This window comes from Equus asinus, chromosome 25, assembly GCF_041296235.1.
Source record: "Equus asinus isolate D_3611 breed Donkey chromosome 25, EquAss-T2T_v2, whole genome shotgun sequence".
NCBI lineage: Eukaryota > Metazoa > Chordata > Mammalia > Perissodactyla > Equidae > Equus > Equus asinus.
In genome coordinates, this window is record NC_091814.1 from 51,776,869 (window position 1) to 51,797,946 (window position 21,078).

Genomic DNA, 21,078 nt, shown 5'->3' on the forward strand with positions numbered 1-21,078 from the left:
AGCGCGTTCCTTCCGGCGGGGATTAGGCCGCATGGAGCATTCCTGACAGAGGATGACCGAAGCGGCTGCGAGCGTGGGCCGACAGCTCCCCGCCTGACCAGCGCGCGCCGCCAGGGCAACCACAGCGTCCGTTCCGGAGCCCTTCAAGTCCCCCGCGCCGGAGGCCCCGGACGTCAGCGGTCTGGCGGGCCGCCGCCCGTTCGCGTCCTGTGACCCAATGACCAATGGGAGAGAAGCTACATTCCCGGCGTCCGCTGTGATTGGCTCTCAGCGTGGAGGCGGGGCGGAGGGTGGGCCTTAGGGCGTGTCCGGTTTTCTGCCTCGCGGCGGGCGGCCCCGCGTGAGGCGCCGGCGCAAGGGAAGGCCGGGGGCTTGGCGGCCCCAGGCGGCGGCGAGCCCAGAGCGGCCCGGCCCCACAGAAAGGAGGCGCCTGCGCTAGGGCAGCGCCTGAACCTCACTCCAGGTGGCAGAGGAGGAAAAGGAGAAGGAAGGGGCCGGGCCGGGTCCCCGCCCCTCGCGCTCCGGATGGAAGTGCCGGGCCCGGTGTCCCGGCGGGCGGCGGCGGCCACCATGCTCCTGCGCACAGCTCGGGTCCCTCGCGAGTGCTGGTTCTTGCCCACCGCGCTGCTCTGCGCCTACGGCTTCTTCGCCAGCCTCAGGCCGTCCGAGCCGTTCCTGACTCCCTACCTGCTGGGGCCCGACAAGAACCTAACCGAGAGGGAGGTACGCCCGGCGGGGCGCGTGCGGGGGGATGCGGTCAGGGAAAGGACAGGCGGTGAGAAAAGCGCTCGAGCCGCGGGGGCCGTTCTGGGCAGGGATTGCTGACTTCCCCGCTGGGAAGGCGGCTCCGTGCGGGGCGCGGCTTTAATTTGTGCTGCTTTTCTGTCGTCCGTGGGGTTTATAGGGCACGTCTTGCGTGAAGGGTCGGGAGCCCCAGTGCACGTGTGCCCCAGGCGATGTGCTGATGATGCGGTAATGTAGTTTAGCCCCACTCTGCTCAGACTGGTCCAGCAGTTCCCGCTGCGGGGCGGGGGGGGGAGAGATATTTGGATAAAAAAGTGAAAACAGCAAGTTGTACTTTGGACGTGGTAGTAAAGGTTTAGTAAATATTTGTTGTCTGAAAGTAGGGAACCAGAGGTGAGTAATCCTTGCTTTTCCGAAAGGATCTCCCCTCCCCCTTCTGCACCCTCTTCCTTCCCATGGCTTACTTCCTTTACCTTTGACAGACGGAGGTGCTCAAATAAGGACAGTACAGGACAACAAAAATCTGTCATCTTGATTCGTCTTGATTTTTAATTGCGTGAGCCTGTGAACAAGGACATGCTGCCTCCCCCCCTTAGTCCCTACCTCCTGGGACAGAAGCAGATACTTAGTATCACATAATTGGCGCTTAGTTATGGTTTTTGTTGCATTGTGAATTGTTGCTTCACAGATGTTAGTTTTGCTTCTCAACATCTTGGAAAGCTTCTGTCCCGCTGTGACGCTCAGGGTAATTGAGAGCACATAGGCCATGATTAAGAACTTCTTGCTGACTGATTTTCCCTTAGTCAAGTTCTTCAGAAGTGCGTCACGTACTGTAAAAATGTGTTCAACTCAAAGTGTATAGTCAATCTCAACACTTGTTTTTTGAGGAAGAAAGACATTATGTTAACTGGAAAAGGAATTAAACTCAAGGTGCTATATCGAAAAACCAAAATAAAGCAGATTCAACATCCTCTCTTTGAACACTACAAAGTGTGAGAGCTGAGGTCTGGTGTCTCTTTCTGGAACACTACAAAGGGTGAAAGCTGAGTGGCCACTTGTTAGCTGTTCCTTTTTTCCTGTGCTTCCTTTTCTCCCACCCTGCCTTCCCGCCCCAGTCGCTGTGAAATACTCCTCCTGTTTAAACCTTACTCTTCTCCCTTGGTTAGTAGTTACCTCTTTTGAGTAGCAGCTCAGTATCCCTGCATAACCGGTCAGAGCAGGATGCAATTACTCATAGTCCAGTTTGTTGTTGCATTGCTCCTCTATTTTCAAGGGCATTTATCAAGGAATTGAAAGCTGGTGTTGAATCCTGGATTGAGGTTTGCATTTGAGTTTCGCCTATTGTCTCACATCTAGCAAGTGTCCCTGACTTGTACCGACCTTCAGATCTTCTGTTTCTCAGTCTTATGGACCACTCCACCAGGGACTGTAACAGTTATTCATTATACCTGTTTGAGTTTTAATATTGGTTAAAAACAATTATAAAGTAGAAAGGGCCAAATTTTGTGAACAAAATGATTTTACAAGAAGGAACTTCCTGCAGTAAATATGAGAGAATGATTCTGGAGACCCAAAACAGCCGCTGAATCTGAAGTCTGGCCACTGAAGCAGAAATGATACTCCTTGTGAGCTGCTCACAATTAAAGTTTCATGTGAACTGCCATGTGATCTGCACAGTTTGTGCGCCTTGCCTGACAGAGAAATATGTGGGGGAGAAACATGCTGCCGGTGTTGATATTTGAAAGCTGATCTGTTTTGAGACCTATTTTGTCACGTGCCCTTGGCAGAGAGCTGCTGTGTGATGTGCCATCATGTGCCCTGTCTTATCAGAAAGCTCTCTAGTGTGAGTGAAATATGTTCAGGGAGTATAGGAATAAAGCAGAGGTGTCACGCCCAGTAAATAGTTGCTGATTATATAATAAAAACGTAGTACATTTCTGTTTTATTGCAAATTAGATGAGGAAGAGGACAGGGTCTGAAAAGCAATCTAGTAGTCTAGAAAGGCGTGTCATTTGTCTGAAGACATTAATTAACATCGTGGCTGATTCTGTTGGTTGTGTACGGGATGGCTCTGTTTACTCTCTCTGGACCCCTAGATTTTTTTCAAATCTAATAACTGAAGTAAATAGAACAACTTGGTCTCCATCCTGACCGAGTGCTTGCTCTCACCAATGGACAGTTAAATAAAAAATATTATGTGATTTTTAGGCAAAGCTAATGTCAAATCACAGTCAGTGATGTTTGTATTTCCTCCTAGAAGACTTTAAAAGGGCAAGTTGGATCATCTTAAATAGAGCTGTTATTAACCAAATCCAGAGACATACGGAGGGGAAAAAGGACAAAATTTCCTCTATCTTTCCACTCTCAAAGGACTTTTTCTTACATTTCAGGGAAAGTGCTAATCTGTTTTAGGTACCACTTTATAAGTTTAAACAGGTTAAAATTTGTATTCCAATAGTTGAAAGCCAAACTTCCAATAAAACAGAACACTTTCTCTACAAAATTTTTTTGATCCTTTTATGTTTTTTAGCATGTGACTTGACAGACATTCACTACCTTTCTTTGATGTTTTTGAAACATTCCACCAATTCGGCCTGATATTTAGAGCCTTACAGAATTTGACTCTTCTCTCTTTAATGGCCTTATCTTCTACTGCATCCTCTTTCCCTTGCCTGCTTCCACAAGCCCAAGCCCCGTCCACATTAATCTTATACTCATAAGTCCAGCATATCCGCAGTCTCTCATCTACTGGCGTGTACTCGAAGGAGTGGTCTCTGCTTGGAATAATCTTCCCATACATATCTGTTGATATCTTTCTGTTAGCCTCTGACTTTCTGATCCTTGAAGCTGCATCTCAAAGAAGCAACCTCGTATTTCTGATCTCCCTTACCAATAACGTATGTGTGTATATTCCTCACTAGGTTCAGCACTCCTGGAGAACTGAGGGTTCATTTTATTTATTTATTTATTTGTTTGTTTTTATAATCCCCATACAGCTTGAAAACAGAGTTGTGCAATTAAAGGATTATTAACTAGTTGTTTAATTGAAACTTGATTCTAAAATACAGTCCAAATCTGAATTAGAACTTAAAACTGAACACTTATTTTCCCTTGACTTTTTGTATCTCAGAAGAAAGCACAAACGAGCTCTAATCTAGAGTTGTGAAAGTCACCTCAGAGTAAAATGATTTCCCTTTGGCCACATGGCAGATTTTACCTGAGATAAGAAGATTGTCTAGGGGACGGACAATAGGAGTCTGTAATTTGTACAGTATTGTGTAGGAAGTTTTCCTTCAGGATTCAAAGAATCTGTCAAAGAAGCATTTTCTGTGTAACCGCTTCTCCTTGGAGGCACTGAAAGAGAAGAGGGGTCTTCTTTTGGAGACCCAGGGTCTAAGCTCTGGAGATTATATAGTCTTCTTCTCTTCATGAATGCTCTGTAAAAGCACCTCAGTGCAGGTTGACAAAGCTGCTGCAGGTATTAGAAGTAACCCTGGACCAGAGGACATGCTCAGTAGCAGTTTTCTGATTGAAGAAAAGAGGCATTTCAGTGTGGTGGATTCAGAATATCTAGGTTCAGCTCCTCCCTCTGCCAGTTACTAGCTTTGATAACTTTGGACAGTTGACTTAACATTTCTCTAAGGCCAAGTTTCCTTGATTGTAAAATAGAAATAGTAAAAGCAGTTACCTCTTAGGGTTGTTGTTTGTATTAAGTAAGGTAAGGGAGGTAAGGTGATTAGCATAGTGTGGAGCACATCAGTAGAGATTGCTATTATAATGCCGATAATACTGGAAGAAGGACATTCATCTTGGGTTGATCTCTCTCAGGGGAAAAGTCAGATTTCTTATGCAGAATAAGTTAGAGGACCCATCTGATCTCCACGCCCTCACTCCTACCCGCCTCCACCCCCCGCCCCCTTGCCTTTGTTTTTGATTCTACTTGGCATTGCAAGTCTGGCGATCTTATGTTTCCTCCTCGTCATTATCTAAAGTGTGGTTTTGTATTAGGAGTAGAATTAGACTCCTAAGTATAAAGACTTTAAATTGATAATTAAAAGGATGAGATTTATATAATGAAGACTTGGCAATTAATCGTTTGGGACAACTATTATTGAAAGTTATATGAGGTGTTTAAGTGCAGACCATACTACTAGAGTGAAGAAATCAATTAAAGTCCCAAGGAATATGGTGGAAAACAGGGAGATGAGGTATTGAAGGAAGAGATGGGGGTATTTTAAAGGAGAGGTATCATGGCTAATAGCTTTGTGGTGTTGTGTTGGGGAAAATGTGAAGCTGAAGAAACGTGGAGTAAACAGAGGAGGCACTTTCAAAATTAAGAAAACTGTAGGAGAATATCTGTAAAACTATAGGCAAAAAGGAGTGGGAAGTTGTTAAACAGAACTATGAAAAGTCTGTAGGGAAGCCTTCACTCCTTCTGGCTTTCATCTCAAGGTGACCCTTATCCCCTTTGGTTTTCTACTAAGAGGCGTCTTATGCTGTAGTTACGCCAGCTAGCCAAGTGCACTTTGTTCCTCATTCACTGGAATTTCCACACTTTTGAATAAGAACCATTTCCACCGTTCTTGATTATTCTTTCATACATATTCAGGTGCAAGAAAATTTCCTGATCAAGTAGAGGTTGCTAAATGATTTATAAACACAAATTAGACCAAAATTCATGAAGGTGAGGCTATTAGACAAATGACTTTTGAGATTCGGCCAGTCAGAAACAGAAATCAAGTCTGGAATATATTTCAGATTGCGTTTTACTTTTATAGTTGTGCTCTGCACTGGCAAAAAGTTTTACAATAATTGTTTACTTTATGGTTCCTTTAAAACCTTAAAAAAAATTAGACCATTTTATACTCCGGTGAACTGAGGTATACATGAAAATTAAAAAGAAAGTTACCCATGGTCTTAGATTGTCAAAGTGTAGGATTAGATTGCTCCATTGCAAAGTATTTAGCCTGTTACCAAGACTATCTTCTAGAAAGCACTTAAAAATTGGGGCCACTGATCCAGACTTTGAAATGATCATTTAAAGAACTGACTGACTGACCCCCCAGGGCCTTGCCAGACACTCAATAGGTGTCAGAGGAGGGAAAAGTCTCCTACAATGATTGTTGTTGGAAGAATGGGGTTGGCAGTTGGATTAGTTTAGTTAATTCATATTGTCCCAAGTGGTCTGTGTTTCAGCTTAATTTACATGTATTGTTTCATTTAATCCTTGCAACAAACAACCCTCTGGCATAGGTCTGACCCCTCTTTTACTGATAATGGAGACTAAGGCTAAAGGGAACTAGAAAAAGCTTGCCTATAATCACACAGCAAATGATGGAACTGAAGTTCCACCTGGGGTCTTTATGGTTCAAAGCTTATTTTAAAGATTATTTCTGCTATATCCCAATTTAAAAAACACATTAAAAAGAAAACAGCAAAATCTTCTATTTTTGTCCTATTACAGACAGACAAAAAGAAGGACATCAAAGTTGCCTATTATCCTACCATCTATAGACAGTTATCCTGTCAGGACTGTAGGACAGATTTACCCTTCTTACCTCTTCCTGTGCCCCAGAGAAATGAAACATAAAATCAAAGAAACCTAGTCAAATGGTAGGATCAGGGCTCCTTAGTCTGTGGTTAGTAGTAAGAATTGACAACACTTCCAAAACATTTATTTGTTTCCAAAACACTTATCGAGCCAAGTATCTTCCAGACAGTATGCTGGTTGTTAGGTTGTGCAGGTGAATGTCGAGTCCACCCTTAAGGAACCTTATAAGGTGATGGTTCTCAACTCTGGCTCATGTTAAAATCTCCTGGGAGGTTTTTAAAAATGCCTTTGACTGGGCATCCAAAATTTTTAAAGCTCCTCGGAGATGTGCAACCACAGTTAAGAGCCAGTTGCTATGAGGTAACTGGGGAGATGGACACATTACAAAGCAGTATCAACAGAGCTTTGAATGTTGCAATACAAATACTGTCAGCTTCAGCAAAGTCTTCCAGGAGGAAGAAGTCTTTGAATGAGGCCTGGTGAATGGGGAGGATTTTAGGAAAAAGATGTTGGGGTGGAAATGGGGAAGTGTATTCCAAACAATTATCAGAATTGTTGTTGAGATTTCTTTAGTTGGTAAGGATGACGTATTTGACGTGTTGGTAAGTTGTTTTATAAGAATAAGTTGTTATGAATATTCTAGGTCCTTTGATATCACTAATGGGTTTTTCTTCTTCTTTTTCTATCAGGTCTTCAATGAAATTTATCCAGTGTGGACTTACTCTTACCTGGTGCTGCTGTTTCCTGTGTTCCTTGCCACAGACTACCTCCGTTATAAACCTGTTGTTCTGCTGCAGGGACTCAGCCTTATTGTTACATGGTTCATGCTGCTCTATGCCCAGGGACTGCTGGCTGTTCAGTTCTTGGAATTCTTCTATGGCGTCGCCACAGCCACTGAAATTGCCTATTACTCATATATCTATAGTGTGGTAGACTTGAGCATGTACCAGAAAGTCACAAGTTACTGTCGAAGTGCCACCTTGGTGGGCTTCACAGTAGGCTCTGTCCTAGGGCAAATCCTTGTCTCGGTGGCAGGCTGGTCCTTGTTTAGCCTGAATGTCATCTCTCTTACCTGTGTTTCTGTGGCTTTTGCTGTGGCCTGGTTTCTGCCTATGCCACAGAAGAGCCTTTTCTTTCACCACGTTCCTTCTGCCTGCCAGGGAATGAATGGCATCAAGGTACAAAATGGCGGCATGGTTACTGACACCTCAGCTTCTAACCACCTTCCTGGGTGGGAGGACATTGAGTCCAAAATCCCTTTAAATGTGGAGGAGCGTCCCATGGAGGAGCCGGTGAGTTTAGCCTTAAATGTCTTGTGGTTGCTGCTTGGGGGCTACCCCAATGGTGACAAAACGGACAGGAAGCCTTCTCCTGCTAGACCTTGTATCCATCTGGATTCAGGTTTTATTCTGAATTGGCTTATTGATTCCTTCATTCATAGATTCAAGATAAGGTCAGTTTTATACTAGGGATGACAAATATATTTTCCCCTGGAGTGAATGATCTCTGAGGTCAGACTGGCACAGCATTGTATTGCTCATGTCAGAGATGTCTTAGATTGCAGGGGCTGTCTGTTCTTCTTCTTTCTATCCCCAGTACTTGGTGTATAAATAAAGCGCTCAGAAAACTTTGCTAAATGAATAGATGAAATAATTCTAATAAATGATGACTATCTACTTCCAGTTTTTGAATTGCATCCCAGAATATTAAGGATAGAAAGTTATCTTCCTCTTCTGTGCTGGAAGTGTTATCTGATATTTATTTGCAAATGATACTTTGCCAAAGTGAGGTACTAATGAAGGATACAGAGGATCACAAGAGGAAAATTTAAGCTGACGATGGAATAAATATTAAAAGTTTGACTATGAAATTATTTCTTAGAAGAGAGATATATGCCATCAGAATAATTCATCCATGCGTTCTGTCTAGCCAGGAAGATTAATTGCCTCTCCCAGTCACTTACGATTTTTTATAAAAGCTTTTTATCTTTCTGTCAGGTTCTAAGCTATGAGGGGCAAAGCTTATTCCAACCATACTGAGTTAGTCTTAGCTCTCCTGGGACGAGTTTGGAAATAAGCGTAATAACATTCAGGATTTGCAGATGGGCTCTGTCAATCATAAAACCAAGCTCCATAAGCTTTGTAGGCTGGATTAGAGTAAAGAATCAATGTGAATAGTCTTTGGCTCTCTACCTGGAGTTAACTCAGATTGTTTCAATGTGGGATCTAATTACTCTCTTTGCCTACCCCTATTCTTCATTTCTGGTTACTTGAAATTTAGGTTATCATCCCAAAGAGCTTGGGTCACCTTTTAGAGCCTGGGTGACACTCATGGAACTCACTTTGATTTCTGAGACACCTGTGTGCAGCTTCAGTCAAATTTACCAGGGATTAGACCCAACCCTGATGGCCTAGTGGTTAAAGTTCGGCACTCTCACTGGCGGCCTGGCTTCGGTTCCCAGTCATGGAACCACACCACTTGACCATCAGTATCCATGCTGTGGTGGTGGCTCACATAGAAGACCTAGAAGGAAACACTATGATATACAACCATGCACTGGGGTTTTGGGGAAAAATAAAGAAGAAAAAACGAGGGAGATTGGCAGCAGATGTTAGCTCAGAGTGAATCTTTCCCTGCAAAATAAAAAAATTACCAGGGATTAATTAGGAATGAAATGCTGATTCCCTCATAGTTTGTCAGGTGATGTTGGAGAGTAAACAAAGGGTTGATGGAGAAGGGAAAGCGGTGTAGTCATCTGATAGATCTCGTGCAGTAGAACAAAAAAAAAGGGCCCTTATTCTTATCTGTTTCAAATGTATTAAAATGGCTTTAGCTAAAATTAATATGATACACATATGTATAATACATAGATGTACATGTATATATTACATATTAACATGGTTCTGAAGATTTTTTATAGACTGGTGAGTTTTAAACTTTTTTGAATATGGATAAGAAACGTAGTAAAGAACATTTTACTCAGCAACCAGTACATTCATAGGTATGTATATATTTATATATAACTGAAACAGAAGTGTTATAACACAATACTTTATTCTGACACATTCCCTTCAGTTTATTTTTTATAATGCAGATAACTAACTGCCTACTACATTGCTTTTATTACCTACTAATAAGTTGTGACCTTTTTAAAAACTTCTGTCCTAGACCAACTTGATATTTGTTGTTTATAGATGTGTAAAGTGCCAGTACTTAACATGCTGAAGAATTATAAAATTTTGGAGTTAGAAGAGATTCTTACCACAGGTCATGGAACGATCAGAGCATCTTAAAGTACAAGGAACTTTAGATCTCTTCAGTCCTCTCATTTTAGAGCAGAGGACTGAGAGCAGAGATTAGCAACTTGTGCAGAGTTGCACACATATACTAAGCATAATTTAAGAGCGTATATGAGATCATTTCGATCTATGCTTTGTTTCATAAAGCCTTTCAGTGGGGTCATGGTCAGAACCATCATGTCGGCTACAGTGTGGTAAAAATTAGGATTCAGGTCAGTTTCATGAAATCCTTGGCTCTGCTGCTGACACCGTGACAGGCAGGCAGTGCTGCTTGGCAGCTGTACACCACCAAATACTGCTGCTTTTCTTTGACAAGCTTGAAGGAAGGTCAGAATATGGATATGGATTGGGGATCGCAGTGCCGTTTTAAGTTGACAAAGCCCATAATTGAACCATAAATCGTAAGTGTGGTAATTATGGTAAAGAAGAGTAGGTGGGTAGGGGGGTGGTTTGATCTTGATTTTACAGAAAGGGAAAATGAAGGAGACAGAGTCAAGTGATAGCCCAGTCCACAAGTTCCCTTGGAGTATTTGTGAGTTCTTTTCAAAAGGCGTCTATTGCTTTGGGGCGAAGGGTGCTGACATTGCCACCAAAGCCAGTGATTTTCTTTCCTAAGCAGGGAACTGGACTCATTCTGTGCTTGGCTTATAGCTGGATCTGATTTATTTTAAGTTGCTCATCCATTATAAATGATGTAAATTAAACCACTTCTTCAGCACGGGGCCTGACATGTAGTTAGTACTTATTAAATAATATCTGTTAGTATAGCTGTACTTTTATTTGTAGACACCTTTTACTATTAACAAGCATTCTTTGCGTGTATTTATATTTGAGTTCTGTAAAACACTGACAGCAGCAAAATTAATGTTTCCACTTTGTACTTAATGTCATTTCTAGCAGCATGGTATAGTGGATTTTGAAGAAAGAGAAGTAAGTTCAAACTCCACTTCTTATACTTAGCTCATTCATATATCTACCTCATACAGTCATTTCAAGTATTAAATGAGGCAATGTAAAGCTTTTATATGAGTATTCCTAGTAGCTAATCAATACATGGTAATTCCTGTTGTTATCTTTATCATTAGCGTGAATAATCAAGAACACTTTGTACCTTTACATTAGATAATTATTTGCAAGGCTGTAGATAATCTTTCACTTTGAATTAGTTACCCCTGGTTTTCCGGACCTTAGGAAAGGTGTCACTAGAATCTGGTACTAATTCCATCACTAATGCTTGAATTGAGTTAGGCTGCTCTGAAATGTAGAGACTGTTAAATCAGATGATCACTAAGCTTTCCTCAGCTCTAGAATCCTGAGTTTTTGAGCTGATTGGTCTGAAGGCACTATCTTTTTTTCCTTCTGCTTCTCAGGCATGACATGAGCAACTTTGCCTGTCCTCTTCAGTTTCTTGTATATGTAGGAACACATAATTCATATCATAGAAGTGGTTTAAATTGCAATCATCAGCTCTTGACTTAAATCTTCACAGTTTAGACATTAAACCCTAATTATCACTCCCCCTATATTTTCCTATTGTGTGTAGAAGAAAATCCAAAATTCTCATCATGGCATATACGACAGTCTGGCCCCTTCCTAACCTCTTTGGCCTTATCTCTTACTGCCGTGTTCCAAAAAGCACTGGCTTGAAACACATCGAGCTTATTCCTACTTTAGAACTTCAGTCGGAAGGTTCTCTCAGTCAGGACTGCCCTTCATTCTGATTTTCATGGTTGGTTGCTTTATGTCACTCAGGTATCAACTCAGACTTCAGCTTTTCGGAAAGCTATTCAGTACTCTTAGAAAGCATTACTTCTCCGTACCACAGTCACTTGCTACCCCATTACCCTATTTATTTCTTCATTGTATTACTGGTACTATAAGCTCTCTTTTATATGTGTTTCTCATCTCTCTCCCTTACTAAAATGTAAGTTTCTTGAAGGCAGGGACATTTCTGCTATATTCCCAGTGTCTAGAACATTGCCAAAAACATAGACACTCAGTAAATACTTGTTGATTGCATAAATGAGTCACGATAAAAATATAAGGGAAACCAACATTTATTGAGCACTTGCTACACACTGAATAACACTAATTTAGTCTTCCAATAGACTGTTGAAATAAGCATTAATTTCCATTTTGTAGTAAAAAGCCCAAGCTTGAGAAATTTTTCTCATCTGCCTTCAGGTAGGTATGCCTCTTCATCATCATCAGCTCACCTCCCATTTATTTTGACCTGGGTATCAGGTACTGTGCTAAGAACCTTAGGATCATTATCTAATTTAATTCTTGTTAAAACTATGATGTATATCACTGTCCCAATTTTACAGATGAGAAATCTGAAGTTTATGTTAAGTAAGTAACTTGCCCAAAGGCACATAGAAAGTGACATAGTCAAAATTTCTAACCCAGATTTTAAAAACCACTACACTAGAGATTCCCATTTCTTGATGGGGAGAAATAATTTCTCAAACTTTTTTTTAAAAACAGGATCAGAACCTTTTCCTTAAATGAAATGTGAAGCTAGATGCCCATTGTGATAAACAAGTAAAAATTGAGTTTAGGGATGGTATGATTAAGCAGAACTATAAAACATTGCTTGGTTCTCATTCCAGTGAGATTATCCTAGCATTTTAGGGAGAAAATGGCCTTTATTTACCTAATTGCAGTAGTCACTGTTACAATATATAGTTAATAAATATATCATGTTAAGAGGAAAAAAAATCTACTTTATAAAAAAGATTCATACTTAGTTTTTTTTAAAGATTTTATTTTTTTCCTTTTTCTCCCCAAAGCCCCCCAGTACATAGTTGTATATTCTTCATTGTGGGTCCTTCTAGTTGTGGCATGTGGGACGCTGCCTCAGCGTGGTTTGATGAGCAGTGACATGTCAGTGCCCAGGATTCGAACCAATGAAACCCTGGGCTGCCTGCAGCGGAGGGCGCGAACTTAACCACTCGGCCATGGGGCCAGCCCCCATACTTAGTTTTTTAATTAAACAATACAGAAAACTAGATAAAAAGAAGTCAAATCATCTGAACTGGTACCACCCAAAGATTACCACAATTAACATTTTAGTGACCTTCTTTCTAAAATCTTTTTATATATACATATGTATGTATTTATATGTATACTTTTTATAGTAAATGAAATTATAATCTACATGTGGTTTTGTAATTTTATGGGTTTTTTTTTCTTTTACTCATTGTTATGTAATACTCATCTTTCTGTGTCTTTTCATGTCAAAATAGCCATCAGAATCCAAAGAAATGAAACCATAATGGTGAAAGTGGCTGCTGGGAGGTTTGTGTGGGGCTGTATTCTGCCTTTCTCACCAGGCTGGCCCTGAGCACTAAAGCCAGAATCAGAGACTTATGTGAAGAACATAGTCTACCTTTTGACGCTCCTTTTTTCCCCTCATTTGTGGTCACAAAACCTTTCCCTCTGGATATCTCCAGTCAGACTCCTGCCAGTGGATATGTCTGAGTTGGGATGGTGGGGAGAGGGTGTGCTCCCATACATGGTTGTACCTCTCCCTCTTACAGCTCAGTGCCCCTAAAACTCAGATAAATGTCATCTCTCTTGAACAAGATCTCTAGGCCAACTCTGAACAGGTGGCTAATGCCCTGCTTTCAGGCTTATGAACCAGGCCTCTGAGATACCAGGCCAAGGCAGGAATGACTGTTCTTGGAGCAACATGAGTGCACAGCAGGCCAGAGCAGGAGAGAGTGTCCTAGAAGCCTTTTATGTTTGGGGAAAACTTCAATGTTGCTGATTCTTAAATATACCTCAATAGCACCTTCTGCCATGCTTTTGTTCTTGTTTCCTTTGCCTGGAATGTGCTTCTTCATTATTTCTCTGTTCAACTCTTATCTCTCGCTCAGTCTATCTCAACCACGAGTTTTTCCATGATACATATTTTGGTTTCTTTTCCTTGAAACCAGATGTACTTTATTTGTCCCCATTGGTTAAGGCTCATTACATATTTTTACTATGTTTCGGGTAATGGAATATGAACAGCTGAGGAAATGAGAGTCTTCCTTTCATCATCAAAAACGTTTGTTGTTTATAGCAAGAGTTAGTATCAAGATTAAGTCCTTCAGAAGCACTTAATAAGAGGAGCAAACTTGTTCTCAATATTTCCATCCTAGCCATTGGTTTGACTATAGAAAAATCTCCCTCTGCACATAACTGAGCTGAGAAAATAGTGCCTTTTAACATGGTGTTGCAAACACCTAAGCATACCTACTACAAGATTCTATTTAAAGGGGCAGGGGCTCACAGCAGAAGGGAGTAATCATTTTATATCTGGAGGTTCTGCCATGCAAGACGTGGCCTCTGACCGATGAGAGCAGGTTGAATCATGCTGCTGCCATTGGTGTTATTAATCTGTAACATAGCTTCTGTCACAAGTCCTGCCTCTTCCATGCTACTTCATGGTCAACTCCCCTTTCTTCCATTTGGGTTCTCATTTTGCTTTTCCATGTTAGCCACAAAAGTAAAATTTCCTGTTCTGAGCAAGGCTCAGGAATTAGGTCAAACTTTGATACCGTTGGAGTCAGAGAATCTCGCAGGGTGTCTGGAATTTCATATTGACTTAATGGCATAGTATGGGGATGGTGCATAGCTCAGTAATGTCTGGGTCCACTCAATTATACTTTATTACTTCATTATAATAGTAATATTTCCCATAGTATAAATATTGGGTAAGATAAAAAATGTAAGGTAGAAAATTAAAATCCCTAATCATCCTCCTAGCCAGAACTGCTAGGTAGAGAACTGCTGCTGGTATTTTGGTCTATTTCTTTCTAAGATTTCTACCCTAACCATTACTGTTCAGTGAATCTGTCATTTATAAGGATAGGAGGGTCTCACCGACAGATTCCAACCCAGCGGTGATTTAGTAGAGTTACTAGTTGTTCCTTATTCTTAATGTTGCTTGCCACTGTGTGGAGAGATGCGGAATGTCATCTCCCTTTGGCTGAAGTATGCAATATCTGACCATCTTTGTGCCTTCACTTTGTAAACAATGCGTCCTTTGCTGGGTTGATTATGTACAGCTGTGCTACTGAGGATTTAAAGCAAAAATTGTATGAGAATGTATTTTTTCCCTAGAGGAGATAAATGTAATTTCTAAGAAGTGAAGTGTGTGTGTGTGCATATATATATATATATATATGTATATATATATTGCTTTCTGTGTGGTTGCCTTCAAGATGTTTGAGCTTTCTTCCCTTTTGCTGTGTAGGAACCCAAGCCAGACCATCTCCTTGTGCTGAGGGTACTGTGGAATGACTTCTCTGTGTGCTACTCCTCTCGCCCTCTGCTCTGCTGGTCCGTGTGGTGGGCCCTCTCCACTTGTGGCTATTTTCAAGTTGTGAACTACACACAGGGCCTGTGGGAGGTGGTGATGCCTTCTCGCGATGCTGCTATCTATAACGGTGGTGTGGAGGCCGTTTCAACCTTACTGGGTAAGCAGTGCAGGATGGAGAGGCTGGTTGGGAGAGAGTGATTCCTCTGCTGGTTAAGTCAACCATAATCATATTTTCTCTCCCCTCCCAAATTGGAAGTAACCCCAAAGAATGATTTACTTATTTGGGGCTCTGATTTTATAAGTTAGGAGGAAAATTTAGAAGTGCTCAAGTGGTAGAGGACATGACTAACAAACTTGAATTCTTTATAACCTTTGAGGAAACCTAATGTATTGATTTTCAAAATTGTTTTCTTATCCAAGTTTCCATTATCTGTGTTTACTGGGTATTTTTTGCCACTTGATGTGAAACTTTAAGTAGCAATATACAATAGTGTATAATAATAGCTAATAACTGTTAAGTGTTAATATGTGCTAAGTGCTGTTCTAAGGACTTTATGTGTATTAACTCAGTTCTTAGAAAATTCCTGAGATAGATGCAATTATTATCCCCATTTTACAGTTTAAGAAACTGTGGACAGATAGGTTAATAACTTGCTCGAGGTCATATAGATGGTAAGCAGTAAGGTCAAGATTTGGACTCAGAAGCCCATGTTCTTGACCATTATATTCTATTGTCCCTCTTTAGTTTGTTAACCTATTTCATAACGTTTTTGGAAGATTTTATATGATTTCTGTAAGCATTTATAACTGTGCCCTGGCATCTAGAAAGCACTCCATACCTTTTAGCTGTCATTATCACCACCATCATTTACCAAGGGGCAGAGATGCCCTTTGCCATATTCTAAACTGCTCCTCAGTTAGGAGGAGAGATGAGCCATCCTGCCATGTTGCCAAGCTAGAAGCAGTGGTTCTTTTTGACTCTTTCCTCTGCTTCAGCCTCAGTAGTTTTTTCCTTAGCAGCATCCCTGGGTCTACAGCCTCCTTTTCCATCTCATTGCCAACTGCCCTAATTCAGTCTCACATCATCTCTCAGTGGCTCCGTATTATTCATTCCATCAAGTCCAAAATTCTCTGCCTGACCCTCAGGCCCTCCATAATCTTGAACTATGCTATTTGTAAGTTTAAAGCTTTTAAAATATAATAATCTAAGCTGAATTTTTAATTTATTGAAATAGTATTTGTTTAGCAAAATAACTGGATTACTTTTCTCTTTTTGTTTTGTAGGTGCTGTTGCCGTGTTTGCAGTTGGTTACATAAAAATATCCTGGTCAACTTGGGGAGAAATCGCACTGTCTCTGTTTTCTCTCCTGATTGCTGCCACAGTATATATCATGGACACTGCAGGGACCATCTGGGTGTGCTACGCATCCTATGTGGTCTTCAGAATCATCTACATGTTACTCATCACTATAGCAACGTATGTATTTTGATTCAAAAAAGCATTAGGAAAACTTGTGACAGGATAAACTTTTTGGTTTCTTTACAAACAAATTTTTTAGTTAAAAAGAGGCAAATGGGAGAAAGCATTGTACTGTATGTGCATCAGCAGTTTTTCTCCTGGGGAAGCATTTAGGCAAGGTTCATTTATTTCCTCATTCACATGTTCCTGCTGTTTTTAGATATTTGTGTGAGATTTACATCATTAAGCAACAAAATACTTTTCACTTTGTTGGGAAGGGAATTAACAGAAAGAAGGAGATAGTCTTCACATTTAAAGTAAAAATTGTAACTACCCAGGAAGTAATTCTTGTCTATTTATTCTTCTTTTATTTATTTTTTCAGTTTTCAGATTGCGGCAAACCTCAGCATGGAGCGCTACGCCCTAGTGTTTGGTGTAAACACCTTCATTGCTCTCGCACTGCAGACTCTGCTCACTCTAATTGTGGTAGATGCCAGTGGCCTTGGCTTAGAAATTACCACTCAGGTAAGATCTCTGATTCAACACTGCAGATGTTATGATTTGATCAGGGTGGCAGAGGTGGAGCATGCTTGAAAACAGATTCAAACAATATAGACAGATATAAAATAAAAAGTGAAAGTGTTCCCTCCTTCCTTTAGTCATCCCCCATCCTTAGGTCTTTTCTACCTGGAGGATGTTGGGACTGTCATCTTTCTGATGAGGCCCTAGACCATTTCTGCGTGTGACTAACCAGCCTGGTGGAGCTGAGAGGTAATATTGGTTCCTCCAGGCCCAACTTCTCTGCTTCCTCATCCAATATTTTCCTCCATTTTTCATTCTGTGCCTGGAATGCTGTATCCCTCTCACAGCTCTCTAAGTCTCCTCCCTTCTTTATATAAAATACCCCCCACCCAAATACCAGGTGATGACTTGGCTGTTGATGAGTAGCCTTATGATTCTTAACATATGACCTATTGAGAAACACCTGCACAAACACCCAAAGACAATGTGAATATTTTTATTCATTCAGGAATGGTATAGTTGCATATGCCTTCATGCATTGTGAGTTTGTAGGTAGGGCTTGCTCTGTACTTTGAAAATGGGCAATTGAATCAAGAAATGCCTGCCCCACCCCCATCCCAGCCCAAATGATTCCTTCTCCATTATTCCCTCCATACTTTCATCTTAGTTTTCTTAGAATACAAAAACCCAACATGTTATCAGTAATTAACTTTGTTTTTATTGAAGAGACTTAAAAGAGAAGTAATAATAATAATAGGTAACATGCATACAGCACTTTCTATGTGCCAGGTACATTATATAGAATTTTGCAAGGTTGTTGTCAGGATGAGAAATTGAGAAAATGAGTTTGAGAGATAAGTAATGTTAAGTGTTGTTTAAGGTCATACAGATAATAATAATGTGGCAGAGCTATGACTGAAACTAGCATCTAACTCTCAAGCCTACATGTCTCCCACTGCATTATGCTGCCTCAAAAGGGGGCGTGGTGGGGGGAACAGATGAGTGGGAGCTTACTAGTAATATTTCTGTATGTTTCCCAATTACTACCAGCAATAAAAACTTCGAGAAGACCTCTCAAGGGATAGGTGCTGACATTTGGGATGGAGGGTGGGAGAGAAACCAAGTGCTTGTCATCCTGCTACAGAAATGGTGGGTTTAAACTTGTGGAATAATAGAATTTTGTGGGCTACGCTGAAACTCTAACTGCCATGATTAATTAGCAGGTTTCCTACAGGAAAATGTATACAAATTTGAAAGAACCTGGCCCAGAGACTTAGAGTAACATTCTTATTGCACCTATGAGCTAGCTTATAAGTATTTAGTAAGTTTTAAGAAGATAATGATGATGAAGTTGTAACTATATGGTCACATTAAAAATTTGGCTTAGGGAAGATTCTTAAAGTAATCCTATAAGGGTATATAGTTGACCTTCCACTGCCCTCTTCTGGGGAAGAATAGAAGTTCTTGATCTTCAGAACTTGGCCTGTTAGTCATACCCACCTATCAGCTTGAGGGTGGAGACCAGGATTCAGGTATAACAATAACAGCAATAAAAATTAAAACAATAGTATTAACAGTATTAGCACTGTGCTAATAAACATTTACATTCATGATCTCATCCCTTCCCATCAATGCTGTAAAGAAGGAAATATGAACTGCATTCTGTAAATGAAGTCACGGCTCGGAGATTAAGTGTCTCAGTCAAGGTCACACAGCTAGTGAGGGAGGTAGTCAGGCTTCAGTTGGCTTCAGTCCCACTGCACTGCTGCCTCCGTGTATCTTCGGTACCCGGCACACTGTGTAAGCACACAATGCTTTTTGAAGTTTTATGGAGAAACTGAATATATCTTTAATTGTAGTATATGTTCACAGGTATGTAAGAGGACAGCTCATCTTCTAATTGATAATTCTATGAATTGCTGCTTCCCCCTCTCTAGTTTCTGATCTACGCCGGTTATTTTGCACTCATCGCTGTGGTTTTCCTGGTTAATGGTGCAGTCAGTGTTATGAAGAAATATAGAAAGCAGGAAGATCCAGAATCAAGTTCTCAAGTAACCACTTCATAATATACTGCTGACGAGCTGCTGCTTCTAGCAAGAACTCTGCACAGCACTGTGCCTGGATGTATTTCATTTTTGAAGATGTGGACACATATTTATGAATGTGTATTTCAGCTTCAGAGCAGCCGCTTGACTATGTCATGTGTTCCTGGAGTAACATAATACTGTTCAGAGGAGCCAGAAGTGAAGTTTATTTTGTGGGTTATTTATGAGAGCTAATTTAAGTCTGACTTTTTTCTGATTCAAAAACAAACTTGACTTTGAAAACCAAGTAGTCAAGAGCACTCAAGCAGCACATGCTGTTATACATATGATAGCAGGTGAGTTTGATGTTTCATAGGGCAGATGCTTCTGTATCTGCTTAGCCAGAAGCTTGGCCTGGTGGGACCAAGGCTTCACAGGGGTCACAAGATGTCACAGGTCAGGATAGAAATATGTTCTAACAGCACTTGCCCCTGTTCAACTTGAGTCTTATTTCTGTGTTACTCATGTGCATTTGTGTTTCTACAGATGAAAGTCGTTCCTATCACTGGCAATATTTGCTCTGGTTGGGTGTTCTGTCCTATAAGGAGTGTATGTCATTTCTAATAAGTTATTTTTTAAAAATTCATTATATGAATGTTCTCAGTTCTTATCTTGACAATTATATATTTGTGTAGATTTTCTTTAGAAGTACAGTTTTGCTTATTCATATGCTTCTCAGAGAAGCTCATATAGTTAGAAAATAAGGCAAGTTTTGAAGCCTACTAATAATCTAAATGAAGAGACCTAATCAGAAAACTTAAAGGTAGGTTTGTTTGTCTTTTATTCTTCAGTATGAAGGACTGTTAATTCCATGATGAAAGGTTAGTATATGGGCTAAAGACAACGAGCCCATTTTGTATTTGCATTCCCTTTTATTTCCAGAATTAAATGAAAAAGTCTTTTTTTTAATAACTTCATCCCCATTTATAGCTTTTATATTATTTGTTCTTCTTATCCAAGATAAAGATGTCATTAGGTGTTGGATTATTCCAAAGCCTTTTTCACCAACTGAGCCTCTTTTTAATTGTTTCACTAATTAATAATGGAGCAGGAACTAGGATAGATTTGGTTCCTGCATTTTGTACGTTAAATCTGCCTTTGTGTCTAAGGGTGGATCATCTTGAATATTTGCTTAAAATAAGAATTGCTCATGAGTCCATTTCCAAGTTAACTTGAAAAAATATTATTCTGTATACATTTAATTCTGAAATCAGCCTACCAAGTGGCTGCTAGAGTATGTGAGACATGAAAACTATTTTAAAGCCTTCCCTTGAAAAGGATCTAGGTAGCTGCTTCCAGCTGGGTGTTAACTTTTTTTAGAATGACACAGCTAAACAGTGTGAATAATAGTGTCAAGATTGCAAAATTGATATATTTATTTGGTTTAAGCAGGAATTCTAGAAGTAAGTGAATGAGGATAAGAAGAGGTCATTTCCCATTTGCCTTCCTTTCGGATTAAGGGAAAGGAAGAGAACACTAGCTAAGGAAGGGAAGGGGTAGTGATGTCATAAAAGTAGCAACCTCTAATTTTATATTTTGTCTTTTTTTTCTTGCTACATAGGGAGTTGTTTACTCAAATGAGCAGAAAAGTGGTGTTTGAGGGATTTTAATTTTTTTAATAAAATAGATAGTGGTACAAATTGTTCACATTACCAAAGTAATATTTCCCTGGAATTTAATTTGAAGACTGTGGCACACAGCCAGAACCTTTACTTATTTAAGAAAATGATAAGTTCACAATTTGGTCTGTGGCCGTATTTGTAGAATGCTAACCCCAATTTGCAAGTTGTATGCCGTTTTGCAAATAAGTGTGGAAATAATTGGTACTTTTTATTCAATTCTGTATAGATTATAAAATTATTTTTATTAAATAAATGTTTTACAGTATATTTTCCCTTTTTAATCAAAATTATTTTAAATTTGTCTTTTGCTTCAGTAGGAGTTTTAGATTCCATCCTGAAATGATTTCTCCTAGGACAAATTTTGTCTTAAGCCTTCTCCTCTGCTGACCCTCCTAATTAACCTTGTCATCCTGTTCATTCTTTCATTGCTTTGTGATCTTTTCCTTTGACTCCTCCCCCTTATTTCTGTTGTTTTCCCAAGTTTTT

At 40.2% G+C, this 21,078-nt stretch overlaps 1 protein-coding gene across 1 annotated transcript; it reads left to right on the top strand.

The window, feature by feature from the left end:
- The first annotated feature begins 304 nt into the window (after positions 1 to 304).
- Positions 305 to 20,859, top strand: SLC19A2 (solute carrier family 19 member 2). Its single transcript, XM_014845143.3, has 6 exons — positions 305 to 723; positions 6,985 to 7,587; positions 14,840 to 15,062; positions 16,190 to 16,382; positions 16,748 to 16,889; positions 18,824 to 20,859. The coding sequence occupies exons 1-6, from the start codon at positions 526 to 528 to the stop codon at positions 18,950 to 18,952; spliced, it is 1,488 nt and encodes a 495-aa protein (XP_014700629.2). The 5' UTR covers positions 305 to 525; the 3' UTR covers positions 18,953 to 20,859.
- The last annotated feature ends 219 nt before the right edge of the window (positions 20,860 to 21,078 follow it).

Coding starts and splice junctions, on each gene's coding strand:
- SLC19A2 (XM_014845143.3), top strand. CDS start 526: ATGGAAGTGCCGGGCCCGGTGTCCCGGCGGGCGGCGGCGGCCACCATG. Junction 15,063..16,189: donor GGCCGTTTCAACCTTACTGG/GTAAGCAGTGCA, acceptor TTTGTTTTGTAG/GTGCTGTTGCCGTGTTTGCA. Junction 16,383..16,747: donor TTACTCATCACTATAGCAAC/GTATGTATTTTG, acceptor TTATTTTTTCAG/TTTTCAGATTGCGGCAAACC.